The 23,693-nt window shown below is 38.3% G+C and overlaps 1 protein-coding gene across 2 annotated transcripts in view; it reads right to left on the reverse strand.

Moving 5' to 3' along the window:
- LOC116728442 (transcription factor COE1-A-like) overlaps positions 1-23,693 on the reverse strand; it is a 100,007-nt gene that overhangs the window by 75,694 nt on the left and 620 nt on the right. For both annotated transcript variants that reach the window (XM_032576564.1, XM_032576563.1), the window contains exons 2-6: positions 23,292-23,448; positions 22,600-22,663; positions 20,428-20,483; positions 10,904-10,977; positions 5,863-5,931 (exon numbers count right to left, since the gene is read on the reverse strand). In XM_032576564.1, coding sequence (XP_032432455.1) covers positions 5,863-5,931; positions 10,904-10,977; positions 20,428-20,483; positions 22,600-22,663; positions 23,292-23,448 — 420 coding nt within the window. The remainder of the gene's footprint in view (positions 1-5,862; positions 5,932-10,903; positions 10,978-20,427; positions 20,484-22,599; positions 22,664-23,291; positions 23,449-23,693) is intronic.

The raw sequence follows: 23,693 nt of genomic DNA on the forward strand, positions 1-23,693 counted from the left end.
TACACTACTGGGATGTGGGAAGGAGCATGATAAATACATACAACCATTTTCAAAATGTCTCCTTTCTAAGGAGACGTTCCTAACAATGACCTAAGTCATGTTTCACCAAAAGACAATTTAGGCAAAATAAAAAAAAAAATCACTTTTGACAGAAAATGCGCACCAAACTCAACAACAACAATTATATCTATAAGGGCATTTTACAGAGACCAGCAACGTTGATGTTTTTTTTATTATGGGGTTTTCCCAGCGTTCTTTCCCTGAAATGATCCATCTTCTTCTTTCCATCATTATGGAAAGAAGAAGATGGAAGTTCGAACCAGCAACTTTAATGTTGCCTAGAAAGTGATATATTTGTTACATTTTTTCACAAGTAAAATAGAAAAATCATTGATTCAACATTCAAAGCTTTCAAAGGACACAAACTTCTCTTCAACATTATTTCTGATCAGTTTCCTGGGTTCTCGTCTTTATATAGTCACCAAGGCTCTTGAAAAGTACTTGAAGCTTTATAGCTGGATTAATACTGAGATTACATTACACATATCTACTTATTCATGAGGTGACTTCTGTATCAATTTTGCTGGATTGTCTTTAGGGGTAACAAAGTTTGAGCCTTTTCCTGCTCACTGGTTTGATTTAAAAATGTGCAAATCTATTTCTTAGAGAATCAGTTTTATTTGACATGTTTTAGCAAGTAGGCATGTTAAATTGCAAATTATTTGTTATGTTTCATACAATATAACACATAAAATCAAAGAACTGCGGTCATATAAAGTGAAGCAAAGCAAATCTATATTTAGGAGGGTGGAAGGTGTGATAGAAAAGAGGGCAACACAGTAAAGGAGCAATGAGAACAGGTCAAGAAAGGAGGAAAATTATCTCACGTTCTATTTTAGATGTGGGGGCGTGCATGTGTGTGTGCGTGGGTGTGTGTGTGTCAGACAGTGACAGTAGAGCGAACAGTAACAGTGACGTACCAGGCTGGCAGAGATATTTTAGTAACTGGGACAAGCCAGAAAAGAGGTAGTGAGGAAGACAAAGGAAGAAAAGATGAAGAGATCGTTTAGAAGATCCCATTCGCTCCCTCTGTCTTCTCACCTCCCCTCCTCCCCCGCTTACCCTACCTCTCACCCTCCTCCTCCAGTTGATTGACAGCACCCCCACCTCCCCTACCCCCTGCTCTTTGATTGACAGGGCTCCCCAGACGGAGGCTCTTATCCCCTGAAACAAATCTTGATCTGCTCCTCCTCCTCCTCTTCTTCTCTCCTGTGTCTGCTTCTATGAGCCTCCCCCTCCTCCTCCTCTTTCCCCTGTAAATGCTGCCTCATCACCATCACCTCCTCGTTCTACCGTTCCTCCATCCTTCCCTCTTTCCCATCATCTCCACCTCAAGCTGTGACCCCTCTTAACCCTGCAGATTGCACACACACACACACGCCGACACATGGGGAACCCCCTTAAACCCTCAGGCTTATGTGGGCCCCTTTACAACCCGAGACAACACACTCTGGCTCACAAAACAGACACCCACAAACTGCCTTCCTTAAGTCCTGACACTGATCTAAGCCCTGAACACACTGCCTGAGACTATAACCCAGACTACACACACACTCTCTCTGACACACACAGCCTGGGCTTATTAAGCCAATTGTGGGTGTCTAAACATGCAGCAAGCTGAGCAGTGAGGTAGGTAACCCCCGAGGGCCACGGAGAGACCAAAACAGTCAGAGAGGGAGAATAAGGAGGGAGTGAAGACGAAGAATGCTGTGAATGAGTTGGAGGAAGGCCAGGAGTGAGGAGGGGAAAATAACACATGCAGCAGAGAGAAACAGACGTGTTGGAGAAGAAAGGAGCGAGAGCTGATGAGGATGCTGTCGGAGGAGACAGTAAAAGACGCAAGAAACCAGCTGAAAGGAAGCCACACACACACACACGCACGCACACCCGGAGAGGAGCTCAGAGTGAATGTGGCTCTTTAGGAGTCAAGCAGGCGTATGATAGGATATCGTTGCATGTCGTTAACCCTATATTAACCCTGAGACACAGCGAGACACTTGCTGTCCCACAACAGGGATTTACAGGGCCATACACACTCTTTCACACACACACACACACACGCACACACACCTATGCATGGAGTGATGGGCTACTTGTCACTCAGACATGCTCACTGGCACCAAGCAATGAGCTGCCAGTCACTCGGTTTTCCCAGTTTGCTACTTCTTCATCCCCAATGTTAAAAGCAGAAGCATGATGAACAAATGCAGCACTTTTTTGTTAAATGTCAAACAATCTGTTCATCATTTCTTTGCTTTAATTACATGTATTTCCTGTTAAGTATTGCTGATTTAAAATGCAACAGTTCCACTTAAAAATAAACCGAAAGCATTTTATTTGCTTCTCACTGGGTTTACATGAACTCAATGCATAGGGATACATCATCCCCCCAATTACTGACACTTCTACTAAAGATTTAAATAATACTCTTAGTAAATATGTAAAATGTTGTTGTGATGACCTGCTGACCTCAAAAAGCTTCTCCATATCGATCTTTTCTAACAGCTTTGGAGACATTTTACTTCCCATACTCTCGCCCTCTGTGCATTTTAGAAAAATCAAACCTTGTTTAAATGTTTGTTTAAACTTTTAATCAGGGTTTTTCACTTAATGGCAGTGTTTCCCAAACTTTCTAGTTTCTCTTCAACAAAATAAAAATATAAGAGGATCATGACCCCAACTCTTGGTTTAGCATACAAGTATTTTTTTTTACCAAGTTCAGATAAAAAGTGGTAAACTGTCAACACAATCAGACACAAGCTAATGTTAGCTGCCATTGTTCTGGTACAGATTCAAAGCATGAAAAAATAATTTTACATTTGATGTGCATAAATGTATGATTATGGCTAAGGTATTTGAATAAAAAAATGCTTATTTGGTTTAAAGAATTGAATAAAGTGAATGGATTTGGTTTGAAATGGTCTGTTTGTACATAAGTGGTCATGTTGTTGAGATTTAGACAGATAAAAGCATCAGTGAAAAATCTTCTCAGAACTTTTTTTCCTAATTCTTCTGATCTCATTTACAAGCATGGGCACTTTCTCTCAACGGCTCGGTTTATGTTTTATGTTCCTTCCCACCGCTAACGAGCCACTGTTTACCATGCGGCCTTAACACATGTCAAGTTTGTTTACTTTATTTCTCCTTCACATATCTGGGCGCAGGATCTAGCTGCTGTCAATCAAATTCAGAAACTGGTGAGTGTGAAAGTGAAAATGATATTTTGTTGCTTATTTGTTGAAATTTTCAGTGATTCAGGGGACGTTTAGTTAACCTGTAGGGTTTGTGCAGTCTTATTATTCTAACATAGTTGTTTTTTATTCCCTTAAACTGCACAACATATACCTGGTGGTAACACTTTTACTGGTTACTGTAACTTTTGTATATTTCTATTTAGTTTTTAGGGGAAAAAACTTCATTACTACTGTCTAATTTCTATATGACGAAAGGAAAGTATTCATTGGTCTATTCAAGCTTGAAAAAGTAAAATTCTAGTCAGGTGCAAGTTTGCAATCGGTGACTCACTTAAAGATTTTATTCTGTCCTTCTTTCCTCGTGTTTTTGTCAGACAGCGTAGTTCCAGATGTTGCAACAAGATGCTGCGAGGGGGAGAGGGGCTGACAGGAAGTATCCCACGGTATCCACAGTAACCTTGACATTCCTTCCTGACCAAGTTCCCTGACATCTCTTAGAATTCACTTTACTGCTTCTCTGTTTCAGCCATGTCAAATGAGGCACAACCACACACCAGCAGTCCCACAAACACCGCTGCTCCAAACGGTCCAGTTCCTCACACATAATGGGTTATGTATCCATTATTTTGTCAAGTTGTGTCTAATGTATCAGCTATTCTTTCACAACCAGCACACACACAGTCACACACAGATCTAGACGTTAACTTCCACACCTTCCAGGCAAATGTATAATGGGAGGTAAGATGAGAAGTCTGAGAGAGCCGACAGAAACAAAACAAAATCAGGGCTGCGGTTTACAGTTAGGACAATGTCCTGCACAAACATGCAAACAAAGGCAATACACACATTTGTATTCTTTAAATCTCCATGAAGTCAAATTTACTTTGAGTGTAACTTTATGAATTATGATGCAGTTAAGTCCTACATTTTTCTTCCCCCTGCCAAATACAGATTTACAGTAGTCTTTTAATTTTACCAACATGTAAAATTACGTAGCAGATATATACTGAATTATCAGGGCGTCAAGAAAATCAGTCTTTGAATGTTTTGTACTTAAAGTCACATATACTCTCAAAATACATGGGAACTAAACAACTTTTTTACACAATTGACTCCCTCTACAGGAAAAATGTACATTGTCAGACTCTCTGCTAGGCATTTTTAGTAAAATGAGGTTATTGCTATGAAAACCCTATAGCAATAACCTGACAATAAAGTTACCCAATCTTATATGATACAACACACCATGCGGATGCTCTGTCTGCACTGTGGAAGATCCACTCACCTCTGCATACTGAACGCTTGATTAGTATAACAAATATTAATTTGATAACTTGGGGGAACTTGTAGACTTTATAAAGCCTTGAAAGTTCAGAACAAAGTTAGCATGAAATATATATTTATTTTTTAATCTTTATAAAGATTCACAATTTTCTTGCTGTATCCCTGCAATTGGTTGAATTTACATTGATTTCACTGAATTTAAAATTAAACAGCCTTTTAAAGGACACATGGGGATCATCTAAATATGAAGTTGCAGTAGAAATAAAGCTATGAAAAACTGAAAAAGGTAGAAGTGATGGAGACTTTATATTCCCTGAATCTCAACTTACCAGCTTGACTGACAGGTATAAGTTGAAGCACTCAAGAAGTGCTGAAGAATCAACTTTGGATACAATAACATCCAGTCAGTGGTGTCACTTGTATATGCTCTACACTGAAAGAATGGCAAGTATTTTCCCCAAATTTGGTCACACTGCCAAAAAAATTATGCACTCATTTTCCACAAAAACATACATGAAGTAAAAATGCTGCACATTTATGTCTAATCACATACAGAAAAGTGACACTGATGAAAAAATGTCAGTCCTCTTCCTCTCTGTGTGTGTGTGTAAATGCTCATGCAGGGTTAAAACAACAACCAAGACAAAAAAAAAATATCTGATTAAAATAATGTTGGATCTCATTTCAGTTTTTCTCAGTCCCTTTTTTCTTTGTTTGTGACCCATTTTTTTGCTCCTGCTGGAGTTATTGGAAGAGATGTGGGCGGGTGGTGAGTGATTGATAACTTTATTCCTCCTCTCTGACAGAAAGTTGTATATTTTTGCATCAGATAACCAAAAACACACCTGCTTATATTTAAAGGTGCACTTTAGTTCCAGATATTAGGCAGCAACACATTGGCTGTTGTGCATTTATGTCCTTGCTGAGCAGATCCACATCTTTCCTGAATCACACTCGCACAGGTACTCTCAGTAAAAAAAAAAAAGTGTGTGTGTATCTAAGGTTCTTTTTTATGGGTTGCTGCTAACACCAGTGCTCATCATTCCTGCTGTTAAATGCAAAGCTTGTGTCTCAAATGTTTCACCCCGCTTCACATCAGAAGGCACTGATTCAGTCTGAGGAGCATCTATTTCAGTAGCGACAGCAGATCGTCTAAAAAACACAAACATCCTGTCCCACGCTGCCATTCAAACAGGTCAGAGCAGTGTGCCAGTATGTGTCTGGACGGCGTGTGAGTGTGTGTGTGTGTGTGTGTAGGTGGCAGAGGTAGAGAGAGAGAAATAGACACAGGCTGAGAACAACGGGGCAAAGAGAAAGTCAGTACCTGTCGATGATAACAGGGTCTGAGGGCGTCTCATTACGATTTCCGCAGCTCTTCTTGTCACAGCACCGACTGAGAAAAGAGACAAGAGTTAAAGAAGAAGACACGGGGCAAAGTGAGCTTGACGCACAGAACATTCGCTACATTATATGAAAGTTTCCTATTAGAAGTTTAAATTGGAGAGTTCCTACACATAATGCACTCTGACAGCAGCAATAGAGAGGTTATTACCAAATTCACATTTGATCAAGTCAGCCGAAAACAGGCCAACAGAAGTTTTACCGAAAGTCTGTCAGGGAGATCATTGCTGGGAGCTCAATTTAAAAATAGGCTTCTATGACACAGAAAGAGCACGCATGGTTTCATCTCAAAGAATTACACCAGATTTCAGAGGATCTAGTCAGTTTATAATCACAAGGTACAAATGAAAGACTGATACATAAATTAATTTGTAATTTAACAATGGACTTGTAGAGGAGAAAGTATAATAATAGTTGCATAAAACATTTATCCCACTAAAATTGAGTATACATGGCAGTTACAGAATCATGACGTGGGATGCTTTTCTTCAGGGAAGCTGGTCAGAGTGGATGTGAAAATGAATGGAGCTGAACACAAGAGAATACCAGAAGAAACCAGTTAGAGATTACAAAAGACTGGGGCAGAGGTTCCGGTTACAGCAGGACAGCGACTGTGTTGTGTCATGGCAAAATGTGCAAAAGTTCAAGGAGTCTGAATACTTTTGCAATGCATCATAAATTAGATTATCCATCCTAAGCTGGAGACGTTTTGGGTTTAATTTGAGTATTCCAGCATCTTTTAGGCAAAACACATTCAGAATCGCTTAATCTGTGACTTTCAATCAACCACTTGTCATTTGTAAATAAATACAGCTGCTACAAGCTCTGCACTGAAGCCTCTGTGATACCTGAGAAGAATGACATCTGAAAAACAATGCTCCCTGCAAACTGCAAAATACATTGCTGGTGGAACTTAAAGAAGTTTCAGGGTGCTGACTTGGCCTTTAAAGTCTCCAGATCAATCCCTTACAGCATTTATGGGATGTAAAGGAAGAGAAGCTTAGATCTCTTGATCCCTGTGACAGCTTGTAGGATGTAAAGGAAATACTCCTCATGCCTGGCTGCCTGATGGCTCAGGTCATCTTCAGAGGTCATATAAAGTCTACAGAGGTGTTTTTAGAGGCATAAGAAAAGGGATATAAAGTAATAAAATATCCCAAAGTATCTACAGTACTTGTTGAAGATACTGTAGATATACTTGTTTGTAAGATAAAAAGAGGTTTTGCTCCTCCTGCCAAGAGAGCCTGAAAAGAGAAACTGTTCAACATTATGTGTTTCTAATACTAACCAATTAACTCTGACGGTAAAATCACAACTAGTTAATAAAGTGTGCATTTTTGAAACAAAACTTCACAAAATAAAGTATTTCTAAAAAGCACAGTAACAAAGGAGATAGTGTTTTGTTAATCAGCAGAACATGATGACCAGGTGAGGTGGAAGGTGGAGGACACAGAAGCTCATATAAGGTGTAGGAGGGAAACATAAGCAAAAAAAAGAAAAAACCTGGCAAGCTCACAAAAACTCACACATGTGTACTACAAGAGTGTCAAAGCGGTTTTCTTTGCCTGTATTAATTATGAATAAAGGTGGAAGTCAGAGGGAGGAGAATAAAGCCATGGGGGAATCGGCAATAAAGAGTGAAAGAGTAGGCGTGGGAGGCATAAAAGAGGAGGGGAGACGAGGGCTTTGGGTGGGAAGAAGAGGAAGGGGAGATGTCTCAGGTTTCCCACTGTCACAGATGGCAGAGGTGGGGTAAAAAGGGACTGACATGTTACACCTTCCTTATTGTCTCCACTATCTGCTGCTCTGCCGCTCTTTCAGCTCTCCCCCGCCATTCACTTTCCGCCGTGCCATGAACTGGGTCACTGCATGGAAACTTTTGGGGAATGGCGTCTCGTCGGTGAAGGGTTGGAGATGAAGGAAAGCAGAGAGTTAAGGAAGTGGGAAAACGGGGGAGATGAAGAGACCAAAGAGGGAAGGAGGAAGGAAGCATAGGAGTGAACTGGTGAAGGTGGATGAAGTGATGAAGATTAAGGGATAGAATCATTTTCTACCCTCTTGTATGCATTTCTATTGAATTAATTTTATTTCTATTTGGATGTAACTCTTACTTCAGGTGTAATCTTGATATATTTTTAATACCTAACTCCAAGTTCTGCTGAGTAGAAAAGACCGGAATAAGAAATAACTAGAGGGGGAAAAAAACTATATTTTTATTAAGCCAAGCCTAAAAAAAGACATTGTCTTCTTGTCAATTAAGGTACAATAAAGTTTTAAACATTTACAGATTGAAAACCGCAAAAAATGTACATTAAGCCATTCCTGAAGTCTGAAATCTCTCTTAAAAAATGCTAGAGAAAGAGTTGGGGTAACCAGCCGACTTAGCAGCAGGTTGCTCCACTTTTCACTCATAGATACAAAATGTTTTGTTTTAAAAATATTTTTTTCACAAGAAACACAAACCATGATGGTGTGGAAACCTAAAGAGCACCACTAATCACACTTACTAAAGTAGTTCTGTTTTAAAACTACAGCTGGCAAGCTAAGATTATTAACGAATAATCATTGCCTATTTCTAATTAAAGTCAAAGTGAAAATCAATGCAAATGTGTTAGAGATAACATTATATTTTCTGCAATAATCATAATGATTCATTTCAACAGCAGTAATAATTGTTGTTTTTTCTGTTCTAAACAAAAGTAGTTGGATCATATGATACATTTTCTTTAATACTTGTGTAAATATTAAATTACTGTGTTATTTTTAACCAATGTTTTTTCACTGTAAGAATCTCATAGCAACTTATACCTAGTCTTTAAAGCCTTTTGCCAGTGTTATCCCATTTCCTTTAAGGCCCTTTTGCCACAAGCATCCAACTTACTGATTCATTAGTTACGTAGCAGCAAGGACACATGCTTTTCTTGATTTTTAGCATTTAGTTTTAATTAAAAATATTTTTAAGATTTCAAGTTCTGTGCCAAATCTTAAAGCAGTGATGTGGTACTTTGTGATGTGGCAGGTTGGGCTGAGAGCATGTGGCTAATAGCTGCCCCGTGATAAAAAGCCACACTGATTAATGGTCGCCCCAGGCTCTTTGTCTGAGCGCACATTCAGCGTTGTGTGGAGCTCCTGCTGCAGATTCAGCACAAGAGAAGTTGAGACAACAACCATAACTTTGACCTCAGCTGTTACTGAAGATGGGAGTGAATGTACAGTGAATAAATGTTTTTGTTTCTGGACTGTTGCTCCTTCAGAGAAAAGAGTTACACCTGCTAGCCTGCATGCACAAATGCATCTGGTGACATCACAAAAGGCGTAGTAGACCAACCGAGTTGAGTTATTTTGAGTATATACAACTGTAATTTTTGTTTTGCTTTTCTTTATTCACATTTTATTTTACATTAAGTATCTTTTTTAATGGTGTTGGCCCATATTTTGTATGGTTACAGTAAAATATTTGAGCTGGATTAAGAGCACTGCATGGATTTTAGGAAGATTTGGCAAAACTAAAACAAGGACTCCAAACACATTTACTGATGTGGCGAATATGAGCAGAAACCAATTAGACAAGACAGGAGTATGAACAGATTTGGACCAGTTTCGATTCTGAAAAACATGTTTATCATCACAGTTTGATTCAGTACGGTAGTATCCATGCTGGTCATCAGAATAAATTCTAACCCAAGTATGTAACTCAAATGCAATTTAAATACCTGAGAATATACGTATGTTGAAATCTGTCAAAGCTATCTAATTTGCATAATCTTTACCAGTGCCAGCTCAGTTCTTGACCCTCTTATCATGTCATCAACCCAAATACACAAAAAGCTAAATTATGTTTATTCAGAACACTTTTTAAAATCTTTGGATTTAATATAATCCAAGAAGTAATTTATATTTTACTATCCTGCTGTGTTTTTATCATCATTGTATTTTTTAATGAAAAAGAATCTTTTAGAATATTAAAGAACTATAACAGGGCATGGTAGAGTAGTATTTTACACACTATAAATTCAGGTCCACAATTTATTCCAGACATGCTTAACAAAAATAACACATTGACAAATCTATTGTTTTTTAATGTTTGGGAATAACTTTTGAATTTCAATGGGTGTCTTTAATTAGGCTTTGCAGCTTAGCAGGTCAACAAATATTCAGCGATCTATAGAATAAAATATTAGTGTGCCTGATTTCACTGCTAAAGTCCCTGCTTGCGCATATAGATGAACCCCAATTTATATTGTTATAGTTAAAAATTGCTCAGTGACAAGGTCAGGGAACAGGAACAACTTAATTCATGGGCTAAATTTGAATTTTTATAACTGCGGTGTGCAGGCCTGTGCGTGCATATGCATGCTTCCTTTGTGTCTTTATGTGTGTGTGTTTGTGAGCAAGAGAGAAAGAGGGAGAGTGAGAGAGAGTCCCTGCTTATATTTTATAGTCAAGTTGTGGAAGGAGACCCATTTGTTAGCCATGAAGCAACAGAAGGGTTCAGATTGACTAATGAGTTTCTCTGTGTCCTAATTAACCAGGCATCATAAAGGCACATACACACCAACAAAACACTTGCGTTTCCACACACACACTTCTTTTTGTATAGTATAGGATGGTAAAATGCCTCTATAAATAGACCTCTTTCCTCTCAACCTACTTCTGCAGAAATTTATCTTAAACTATAATTAAAGCAACGACCATGCAAGCCCAAACTCTTGTTCTTTAACATAAATCTTTATGCATCTTGGAGAGAAAGCGTGTGTTTGGGGGTGAGGGGGGATGTGTGGGGGTGTGCGTGTGTGTGTAGAGGGGGTGGAGTCAGGGCTGTAATGAGGGCCACAGAAAAATACAGGTACAAAATGTGAGTGGTGAGAATTTCCTCAGATTTAGAAAGTGAAGTAATGAGGAGCACCGGGAGCAGAGGAAACAAACTGTGAAATGCTGAAGAGAAGTAAGGACAGGTGTCTCACCTGCACATGATCTCATGTGTCAGCAGCACTCTGCACATCTCCGGGTTCTTGTCTTGGCCTTCATAAACAATCGGCTATAAAGAGAAATAAAAGACAGAGAGAAATGTTACATTTTGTCTAACACCTTTTAACAGTGTTCACACAGCTTAAGCTTTTTCACATTTTGCTGCCTCACAGCAACTTTTATTCTTTTACAAGTAGATTATGTGGTAGACCACCACAAATTAGTGCATAATTTTGACACAAAAGAAGAATGTTACATGGTTTTCAACATTTCTTACTCATAGAAATCTGAAAAGTGTCATGTGCCTAAATACAAATTATTACAACACTCAGCTTTGTGGAAAACAATAAAATCATGTATCATTTTCCTCCCACTTCACAATTATATACTATTGTTTGAAATCCCTTTAAAATGGATCACAATGTGTGGTTTTAGCCTATAAAATATAGTAAGCAGTTCTGGGGTATGAATATTTTTTGCAATGCACTGTGAACATCATGTTAAGTGTTCTGGCTATAAGCAGTATATATTTAGTCAGAAAAACTGTGAGAAAATTCCTTGACAAAATCTATAAAATGCCACATAATCATCCAGGCAGTGAAGCTCCACTGTCACTCAGACTTGCTGAGAGATGCCAGTCACTGTCTGTACCACTGTATGGATGCATAAAGATGTATTTGCATTTTTTCTTCCACACTGCACTCTAACAAACTGCAGGGAAGTGATGACAACATTTTGTGTGAGAACTGAATGTCAAACTGAGACAATTGAATTACCTCCAATGCAGGAATACATTCACACACCATCACATCACGAAATAAACCTGTGGGAACGCGTTGTTGGGTTAGCAGGTAAAGTTCCCACCTCACATGAGGAGCGCACTGTTGATCAGTCACGCCTTTGCACCCTCACACTCTCTGTGTCGACACGGGCCGTCTGTTACTCCCCCCACAACACACACACACACACACACACTTGGTTTGTTTCAGAGTATCTGCACGAAAACAATCACATTATCTCAGCTGACATGCGGTGCAGGTGAGTTTTTACCTAAAATTAAGTTGTATTTTTTTCATGATGCCCACACTTTCTGCTTCTGAAAATAAGCTCCAGCTGAGGCGTCAACTGCTTTCATTATGCAGTCTTCCAGCTTGTGTAAGGAAGCTCAGAATAAAGTCGTACACCACTAAGCTATCCATCAATCAGGAGGTACGCCCTGTCTATCTTTGGTCTATTCCAGTCCGTTTGATCTGTCATTCTGAACTGCAGCAAATCTCACCGAGTGACAAGCTCACTTTTCTCAGGAAGTAGAAGGGAACTTTCTCCGTCCTCTGCAATAATCTTCAACTCAGGTGCAGACTAGTTGCTGGCATCAAGCAGTCGTTAGTAAATTAAGTACCTGTGGCGAAAACTCACTTGTTCCAAACAACACAACTCTGCATGAGGCTACGCTCGAAAACATGTCAAACATGACATATCAAATGGTGGGTTAAAGATGATATGTAATAAGTAAATCAATCAATCAAGCAATCATTGAAATGATTATTTACATGCATAAATTCATGTATTTAAAAGTAAAAAAAAAAAAAAAGAATCATTTACCTATTTAATAAACAGACAAAAAACTACACAAAATATTAGTACATACATAATGTATTTTAAAATAAATAATTTTCTAAAGTTAAAGATAAATACATACAAAAAAGCTACTTGTTTAATAAACAAAAAACCTCATAAATGAATAAAATATTATTTTACCTATTGAAGTAAATTAGATACACACATGTATCCTAAAATAAATAAACAAATTTATGACAATAATTAACTCAATAAAGGTTACAACTCACTAACACTCATCTTCTCATCTCTCACCATCATATTACTAAAAAAGAAAGCATGTAAGCCATGTCGGCCTTTTCAAAGTTTTTAACTTTTTCTTTATATTTAATAAAGTCATAGTCAAAAGTTGCTGTTCTTTAGTTCTGCTTTAGGGACGTCTATTCAAAAACAACACTTTATCTAACCAGCAGCTTAATTTTGAGCTGTTGTCTTTTCTAATCATTTCCATAAAACTGAGTCTTTTGGAGTAATTGATAATAATTTAGGTAGAGCTTTTTCCAAGAATGTTTAAAAGGGTCTGTGTTGTTTTACCCCTGAATGTCCTCCAGGAGCCTTCAGGCCTGTGTGTTTGTAGCGGGGGCCCAGCCTGCGTGCAGACTGCAGACAGAGCCCCTCATTTGTAGAAACTAGTCCCTTAAAGCCCCCAGAAGCTAGCTTGGATGGCTGCAGCATTAATGCAGAGCAGCCGAGCGGTTTAGGAACCAACTCACTTTAGCCTAAAGCACTTCATACTAATAGCTGGCTGTCTCTGGGACCATTTGTATTTTCTGGAACTGGAGACCCCATATGCTTCAGGACCCAGAGTCCTTCTCAGTTATGATTTTCCATGCATGCACACCGTGATGAAAATGTATTGACACACAAACCCAGAGCCTGAGCAGGACTTGGTGGTCCAAGGCTCAGGGGATGTGCACACCCAGGCCATTCAAGCATGATGTGTAACATGAAACAAAAATAATATGAGCCTGAAGCAGAAAGTGTGACAACATGCAGACTCAGCCGATGCTGACGTTTCCACAGCGAGTCTCACTAGAACACAAAATAAAAAAATACCTTCAAAAAATATTTGAAATGACCTGAGGCCAAGCTAAAAGTTCCCGTTGACACATTGCTGAGGCTGATCCAGCAACCAAGACGTTGGAGATATTTCAGTACATCATGTCAATCTACACTCTAAGTGCAAAGTACACTGCCTTGAAAAAGTATTCATGCCTGTTGAACTGTTTTATAACACATTTGGTCATGTTACAATTTCAGTGTATTGTACTGTAATTTAATGTGACAGACACATAATAGAAAATTTCTGCTATTAGTCATGCACTCCAAAATCTAGCATTTGGCATAGATGCACAAGTCATGTAGGGAAGATGGCAAACTTTTGAAAGAAGGTGCTCTAGTCAGATGAGACCAAAATAAAATGTTCTGACCTAGATCCAAAACAAAACATTTCATGAACAACAATTAATGGTGGCAGCAGGAGCTGCAGAGATCCAAAGCTTAGGCAAGAGAATCTGCTGACAGAATCTGCTCTTCGTCAAACTAGCCTTCATGGAAAATTGGCAAAGGAGGTTTCATTTGTAATTTGCAATGTAGAAGACACAGCAAACATATAAACATTAAACTACAGGTAAAACTTTATATGGCTGAAAACCAGGGGTCACAAGTAACACATTGCCTTTGCTCAGTTATATTTACTTTTTGAAAAAGCAAAAAAGTACATCTAGAAATAGTTTTATTATATTGTACTTTTTACTTTTAGTGGAATTTTATAATCATTATAAAAACATGTTTTAACCAAAAGTGAACTAGACAGAAAAACACATCTAAAGTTAGACTTCTCGTTTAACAAGATAGAATAAATAGGACGTAATGTTACTAGAAATACTTTATCCTGTTCTGACACACTACTTACTGTACATACTAGTTTCGTAAATTTTATGCTGTTTGTCTGATTATATCATTTTTAAATATTAAATCAAATGCCATGATCAGTTAATCAATACTTGAGTAGGCTTTTTACTAAATATGGTCAATTCAGTCTCTTTATATTGATTGTGATTGACTGTTTTAAATTGTAACAGGATTTAAAAGGTATAAATACATTTTCAAGGCACTGCATTACTTCCATAGCTGGCTTTGATGTGACACTGTGTAACCCCAAACTTTTTAAGACATTACGTTTGAAATAGGAATCCGGCTTAAATATGTGAGGCTCAAATGTGTGTTCAAGGAGAGGAACAATTTCCCTTATTATCCTGGGGAAACTAAAGGGCAAATTGTACAAAACCAAGGTCTAAATTTTCCACTAAGTCTTTCTTCACACAAAAAAACAACCACATTAAAATATTTTACTTGTCATTTCTTTCTGAATCCCCTTAACAGATTTACTTCTGGTCAAGACTTTGTCACCTCTTGCTCCCACTGCTCTTCCCCTCCGATTCATTGGGTTTTTCCTTCTTCTCTTTCTCTCTACTTCACCAGGACTTTTTCACTGCATTTCAGCTGCTCGTCAGAAGTAGTTTTGCATATGTGGTTTTTAAACAGGGATCCATTAGGCAGGGAAACACACTTCTTCCTGTGTTATTGTCAGCATGATCCATAAGTCAGCGATCCAGCAGGGCCTGCAGTGACAGACGTTGTATTCTGGGGGACAAGGCGGTAATCAACGAGCACCATATGACGCTTTTAAACATGAAGAGGCCTGCCTGTCATCAATTTACAGCAATCTGTTCTCAATGTCAGCACTAATACACATAGCAGGTAGGCATCCAGAAAAAATAGTTTAATTTAAGTGCCAAGCATTAGAGTTGGCTTTACTCTTTTGGTATGTCAGAACTGAAAAACTCAAAGTGACTCACAAGTATTTTAATGAACAACAGTGCCAAGTAACATCTGAAAGCAAAAATCTCAAATTAAACCACAAACCTCAACAAGTTTTCTTGGAATTTTATAATGCACAGAACACAAACCTGTGCATAACTGGTAAAAGAAAGAAAAGGAAAAACTGTTTTGAACATTAAATCTTTTTTCAGTCTGTTATACACGGATTTATCCCTGAACAAAATCTAATACAACCAACTGCCTGTCGAAATCAAGACATTTGTTGTAAACAGATTCCTCCTGGGTGTAATTTAATCACAGTATAAATACAGCTGCTCCGAAGGTTTGTTAGAGAACATAAGTGAACAAAAAGCTTCATGGAGACCAGGAAACACAGCAGACAAGTCACGGGTAAAGCTTCCAGAAGTTTAAAACAGGGTTAGGTAACAAGAGATCATCTCAAGCTTCAACCATCTCACTGAGTTGTGCAAATCAAATCAAGCTCATTCAGGTTGGATGGGGAATGTCTGTAAATATAAATATTCAGCTCTTGGACTCTGATTATTTTAACACAAGAATTTTTATCTAAATTTTGTGTTTTGCAAGTTTTGTGTGATCTGACCAGGTAATAAAACTTCTTTTGACTTTCTTTGAACATTATCTTCTTTCTGACTCTCTCTCAACCAGGTTTGGAGACTGAACAAATAATCATCATCGTGTCAAGAGGTTCTTCATTTTACATAAAAGCTGGACATATATACTGAGATACTTTTAACGTTGTTTAGTTGCACTGGTTGATCTCGGGAGTATCAGAGTAAAAGTGGCCGAATACAAATGCACACCACACCTTTCAGATTTTTATTTACAAAAATTTGTGAAAATTGGTTATTAGTTTTCTTTCATTTCACAACTATCTGTTACTTTCTCTGTAAAAAGTTGAACAGTTCAGGGGGTATGAATACTTTTTGCAAGTCTCTGTAAGCTTTTACCATAGTAGCATCTCTATGCATAGCAGCCGCTTTCTATGATTAAGTGTCATCTTTCACTCAGGCTCTCCTCTTTTACGCCATCTGAAACGACGTCCCAAAGGTTCACTCTCCAATTCAAAGTAAGTAATATTTCCAGCACTTGCCCTCAGCATTTAAATCCCTACTGATCTATGCCGTTCATTCAGCTTCAGGGAGCGTATTATGCCTCGTTGCAACTGTTTCCCTCTTATCCTCGCTCATCTCTGGCTATTTCTAGACTTTAATGCTGTTTAAAATATGCAAGAGGTATGCTACTACTGTAGCCATGTCTAGACCACAGAGATTAACAGGTCCTCTCTGAAAAGCTATCACAACAGACAGTGGGATGGAGGAGTTGGACCTGTGATGCTTGTCTCAGAAATGAGGCTGGATTTTGCTTCCCTTTCTCATTATTACAATTATTAGTGTCTGCCTTGTCTCTAATATCTAAATTTCTGTGTAACACTTTATTTTCCACTTTCATGCTGTTATACAGCATAGAAAGTGAAAAATAAAGTGGTATATGAATTCAGTACAGTTAAAAGGATCCATATGAATGCAGACTGTAAAATTATTTTAGGTCACTGTTGTCTAAACTGACTGGTATTGGAAATTTTTATTTTTGGAGTTTTAACTTTAGTTCAGTACAATTAATTTTGTTAATGCTAATTAAAATGATAAGTAATCCAGGAGATATAAGCAGATGTGTCCAAATCAAATCCAAACTGAACTGACTTTTCTGCTTCAAAAGTTTAAAACAATCAAATTTCACTTGTTTCCTCTTGCATTGTGAAAATCCAGATAAAAAGTGTGAAAAAAGAATCTGTACACAATTGTGACAAGCGAGGCGACGTTTTGCCTTTAATGTTACCTCAGTGAGAAGATCAACACACATCAGTACCACTGTTGGCTTCATTTTTCTCTGCTTGGCAGGACAACGGTGCTGAGGAACAACTGTGTGTGTGGCTAGAAAGACAGCAGCCATGACATCACTAAGCAACTAAGCCAACCACACGGCTGTTTTGGTTCCACCACCTGTTATCGTCCTATTCATCTAATGCTGGGAATTTAACGAACCCAAACAGAGAGACGCACACGAACGACTGAAACAATACACTGACTCCTGTTCACTGAGAACAGCCAAAACTTACTTCAAATAAATCCACAGCTCACCCATTTAAAAGAAGAACTTCCTTTAACAAGTTTCTCAGGCCCACAGCATGACACATCCTAAATCTTACTTGAAAGTGGACAGAAGGTGCTCTTCCATACACGTTGTTGCATAATCACACATTTGTTTCAGAACATTCATTCAGTGAGAAAACTAAATCCGACATAACAAAACAATTGCTTTTAAAAACTAACTAGTTGCTTTGAAATAAATTTAAACATTATTTAATTTATATTTAAATTTCAGGCTTACCAGAGTTTCTAGGAACTTCACTCAAAGTAAGTAACATTTTCTTGCTTACTTAATGCAATGGCTACATAGACTTAACGTAGCGATATAGCCATTACATTTTGGCCACGTTCACATTGCAGGCCTTAATGCTGAATCCCGATTGTTTTGTTTTTTTTGGCACGGTCGTTCATCCTTCCAAATATATGCGACTTGTATGTGAAACGCAAACAAGCTAAAAGTGTCCCGCATGCGAAGTAGAGGGCGCAATAGCGTCACACACCGAGAGCGTGCTCAGTGTTTTGTCATAAAAAGAAGAAGAAATGCTCAGTGTTTGCGGAAGTAAACATAGATGCTAATAGTGGAGCGTATCTTACGGTTTTGAAGTTGATGTCCGACCGGAGCCAGCACATTAACAACTTAATCCTCATTACAGTCCGCCATGGTTGTTGTTTTTCTTCCCGCTTACGCGTATCAGGACGCAGAATAGTGACGCTTGTCAAGGATCAGGGACGTTCAGGGACGAATGGGATGAATGCAACCTGGCCATTAAGACTCAGGGCACATTTGAAAAGATCAGATACGTGTCAGATTTTGAACCACATATGTAAGTATCCTGGGTCGAAGAAATTCGATCTGTGTTGTTCAGACTGTTGTGAAAAACTCAGATACAGATCGCATTAAGGCAAAAAAGGAAAAAATAATCATTTGGGTCACTTCAGGCCGCAATGTGAACTCAGTCAAAGACACTCCATTTTCTTTATACACAGTGAGAAGGATTGTAAACGAGGTTAAAAAAAACTTTAAAAACTTACAGTTCCATTAAATTGCAGCAACAAGTGGTCTCTTTACACCAAGTCTCAATAAGCATAATTAATGTCCAAACTGGCCGTTTTGGGAACCATCCCAGCAAAAAGCCATCCTGTGTCCTACCGTCACAAATGAAAAATATGTGATGTTTATCAAAACTCTACTGGGATTTTATCTGGATTTTACCAATCTTAAATGTTTTTTTTAAGATTGTCAAAAATGTTTAAGATTGATAGGCATCATTACATGTGGGATGGATATGTGGATAAGCACCTCAAAACCACTGTTCCGTTCTGATGGAGGATTTGTAATAAGCTTTAAAAAGCCCCTAATTTTTCTCTTCCACTTTCAAAGAAATAGTTTTGTGTGAGCTCTTAAAGTGATTCAAACTGCTGGGTCCCCCTTCAGAAGGGGGTTCCTCCATGTTACGGGCAGGCAAGTCTAAGAAATGTGCTTCCTTCATCCTGCTTAATCTTCCCCCTCCACTAACACCAATTAGCCACAGGAGACGCTAGCAAGGACCAAAAACATCAGCAACACCTTCACCACATGAAGGCAGTGATAATTCTACAAAGGTGGAGATAATTGAGATAATCTAATCTCGATGACTCCTCAGGGCCTCAGTTTTCTAGGCACACCTACATTATATAACATTTCTTGAGGTGGTACTTTTTATAAAACCTGCACATTCTTTGTATTTATTAATGGTTTTTAGCAAATCACTATAGGTTCCACTGAAGCACAATTTTAACAAATACAATAAAAAGTACTGTCTTGTATAGGGAGTGCGGCATAAATCCAGAGAGAAGAGAAGACCCCAGGCAGGGATTCAAACCCAGGACTTTCTTGCTGCAAGGCAAAATTGCTACTAGCAGTTCCAACATGTAGTCCAAAATCTAACTCCTTAGAAGCAAAATATTTTTTAAAAAATGTAGACAAGACTTTTAAGCAGCACGGTACTCCATGATGTATTGCAACGTTGAATTAGTTGAAAACTATTTCTTTCTCTCTAATTCGAAGCACTGATATCCATTGTTCTTACATGTTTACACGTCGCTGACCATGTGTTTGTGTGGGAGGAGGGTCCCACTGTGTGTAACTGGTGATCACCCCACAGAGATTGAGGTTGAGGTAAAGCGTGTTATTGTTGAAGCCGTGTGGTCCTGCAGGCCTTCCAGTCTCACACACATACACACACACACACACACAGTACGCAGTGCAGTGTGGCAGCAGTAATGTGAGACTCTGTCAGAGCCTGGAGCCACATTAACGAGTATTCAGTGCATGGCATCGGCTCTTGGCTCCCCACACAACTAACGGCCAACTCTCACTTTCAGCTTCACCAAAAACAATGCGTGAGTTGAACTATTTAAATAACATAATTTAAGTAATTTGAGACATTTTGAACTTTATCTGCAAAATGTCTTTTCTAACTCATTAATGTACACATAAACAAAAACATTAAGCACAAATTGGATCCGATCAGACAATGCTTGCCACCAGGTAGACCAAATCCCAGAGGTGCTGTTACATCTTCCCACTTCCCACTGTGAGCAGCAGACTCCCGTTCCTGTTCCTCAACACCCGCTCGCTGCCTCTTTGCTCTAATCACAGCGAGAGAAGCACAGGCAAAGAAAAAAATGCCTGGAGCCATGCAGCGTGTGTGTGCGTGTGCGTGTGTGTGTGCCACCATCTCCCACATTCACACTGTGGAAACACCCACCCGTTGAATCTCGCACACACAAACGCTCATCATTCTGTGTGTGCAGCTACAATGCATGAGGGCGGAGGATCTGTGGAGCGGCTTAATGTCAGCGAAGTAACAGGAGAGGTGACAGACTGCTGGGAGTGCGAGGGTGTTTACCTGTTTAGTCATGGAGTCTATAAGTCGGACGTAGAAGTCCTGCTCTGTTCTGATGCCTGCCAGGAAGCAGAGGAAGAGAGAGAACATAGATCAGAAAGTTTACATCGATTTTAAATAAAAGCATGTCCATTAGATAAATATTAAAATTAAATAAATAGCAACAGAAATGTTTTTTCTGCAACATTTTGTTTCATCTACAAGTAGTTGTAACACAGTGTGTAAATTATTATGTATTTTCTCCCTCAAAAGGAACTAAGCTGCAACAATGAACTACGAATAACCTTGTTTTATTACAAAACATCTGTCTCCATTAAAACATATAGATGTTTTGGCACCTTAAAATTTAACCAAACATTTACTGAAACTAAAATTTTAGAAAAATCTAAAGTTTTTTGTTCTTTTTTTTTGAGGAAAAAAAATTTAGAGGAGAAAAAAGTCCTATTTAGAACTTTAAAAAAAAAACAAATTCAGTAGTTACCGGTGTGTTTCATTAGTTTCTAAAGACCGATCTCCCCAGTCGAACAGCTCTTAGTTCCACATGGTCAGAGCATTAAAAGAGGGGGACTTTGACTATTCACATTTGGATAATGTCTAGATCATCCAAAGTCATGGATGTGCTCTCAGGTCAGTCATGATATTTTTGATTAGATTTAGGTTTGAGCCATGCCAGAACATGCTCTTGGTTATTAGTGAATCATTTCTGTTCTGATTAGCGTATGCATTTTAGATCATTATGCTGCTGCAAAACCAGAAGATGTCCCATTCCTTTTTTTTATTGAAAATGTTCTGGTATTTCAAAGATTTTGTGTACTCTAACAGGATTCCTAGGGTTTTTGAAAAAAGGGGTTTACAGCATCACAAATCATACCTAATAATGGATATCAGATGCTGTTTAACTGTTCATCCTTTTTTTTCCAAGTCACACAAACTTGGAATGTTTGTGTGTTGCTGAAAAGCTCAGTCTTATTCCCATCTAATAATCAGTCAGCTCACTTTAAAGTTCCTTTAGCAAACTCTACATTTGTGATGGTAGGACAGCATGCCTCCAAAACCACCTGTTGGCATCTAACCAGCAGCTAATGGTTGCTATGGAGACTCATTGGCCCCAAGACGCCACTTTTTGCTGCAAATCTCTAACAGAAAGCTTTGGAGATTTTTTTCTATCCTCCATGGTGGTAAGATTATGATGGACCTCTGTCACATCATATCTGCTCCAGGTAAGCAACTTATGAATCACCTATTAGTAGTTTGATAGATTAAAAAATAAGATAAAGTAAACAGACAAAGCAATATTTAAAAGCTCTTTGTACAGCACATCAGTTGCTTTCTATGTCATTAAACTACACTTTAAACTGTATCGTCACTATTAAAATACAATTTATTAAAATAAAATTCATTCATTTACAAAATCTTCCAGTGCTTCTGTTGTATATATTTTATTATGAAAGTTACTATTAATTGTGCATTTAGTAAAAATAATTCCTTCTCAACACAACATTATTTTCCCCCTCGAAAGGATGTACTCAAATTATGGTTTGGATTATTATTTTTACTTTATCTTCTTATATGTGTGAGAATATCAGATCAGTTAATAAAATTAGCAGTAAATGTTTTTGAGGTCCTTTCAAAAGGATTCCAGCTAAACGGAGACTCAGTCAGACTAGTTTGGTTCAGCTCTCAACTTCCAACATTTTGGCCCATAAATCTTCACATCAATCTGCCGTAAATACACAAAAAAACATAAAACAATGAACAACGGAGATAGTAAATTAGCAGACAACTACTAACATCTGATCTCAAGCTGTCAACAAGTGCAGGCCTCACATTGTAGCCGTGCTTTTTTTTTTACAGTGTAAAATAGTCCTACTGGAACTCAAACACGACTCCAAACTGGAAAGCCTAATTTAGGGACAGTGACAGTGATAAAGCCACAAAGCTGCTCCAAATCGCTCGCAACAGCTGCACTGAAATTTGACTAATAGGTCTCATGAAACTCCTGAAACTCTCCTGAGTCTGTGTGACAGAAACAAGCTGTGGCCGCCTGATGCTCCTCTGCAACGTTTCCTCCCGGAATGTGGAAACAGTTTAAAACGACGCCTGTGTGCACATTTGATAACGGCAGGCTATGATGCTGATCTGCTCTAACTGATCGAAAATAATGCGACCACTCACCGTTACTGTAGAGAAGCTGAAGTCGGTAATGAATCCCGTTATTGGTCTTCTCCCCGCTCGACTCCTTAAACACACACACACAACAAACTCTTAAGTTGTTACTGAGATTTATTTTTAAAAAAGAAAAGCTTTGCGCATGTAGGAAAGACCAGACTGAGGGAGTTCAGCCATATATATTAAATAACAGAGTGAATTATGTTCACTGTTGATGTATTAAAGGAGCGCAGCCTTGTAATTTGGCTCACAGTGTTATTGTGGATTTTTAATTCCTCTGTAATTACCGGTTCTGTTTGGAGGGGGGACAATAAATCCGACACTTGGTTCGGCCGCTGCATTGCGATGGCATAATTGATGAGGTGCTCGCTGCGCTCTTGTTTATATAAAACAAGTGGTTATGTTCAACAGAACCATAAATTAAAAATAATTTAAAACGAACACTGAGTTGGAAATTTAATGGAAACATTCAAGAATATTTTTGTTGTTGTTGTTTTTTTACAATGTGTGTCGTTTATTTCGGCCTTTTTCAAAATCAAATTCTGATTATTATCGTTGTTAATAATAATAATAATATTAATAATAATAATAACAATAATAATAATCCTTAAATTCTTAAGCTGAAATAAATCAGGCCTTTGGTAAATTAAATCATGTTTCATTTGATGCGACAGATTTCCACGAGTGCTGCCACTCACCTTCTCTTTCTCGATGAAGTCTACGAAGTTGGTCCTCTCGATCTCCACCGGCTGGCCCTGTCGGTCGTACAGAGCCAGGACGAAGTGGAAGAAGTTGGACTTCCGCAGGTTGGAGGGCGGCTGCTTCTCAAAGTGAGCCCGGGCCAGACCCACTCCACTGCGGACACACAGGCAAGACAGAGGCGGGCGTTTTGTTTCGTTTGGTTGTTTTCCTTTTTAATGGCTAAAAGGATTACTGTGCAAAAGAAAAAAAAAATGCAAAAGAAAAAAAGAAGACAAAAATAATAGTAATAAATAAGAAACACCGAAAAATGCTCCAAAGCAGCTGTTGTGCGTTTTAAAAATATATATATTGCCTAATTACTCACATTAGGCAATACGAGACATAAAGACTGGTCTCAT

The sequence above is a fragment of the Xiphophorus hellerii genome, chromosome 11 (genome assembly GCF_003331165.1).
Source record: "Xiphophorus hellerii strain 12219 chromosome 11, Xiphophorus_hellerii-4.1, whole genome shotgun sequence".
Classification (NCBI taxonomy): domain Eukaryota; kingdom Metazoa; phylum Chordata; class Actinopteri; order Cyprinodontiformes; family Poeciliidae; genus Xiphophorus; species Xiphophorus hellerii.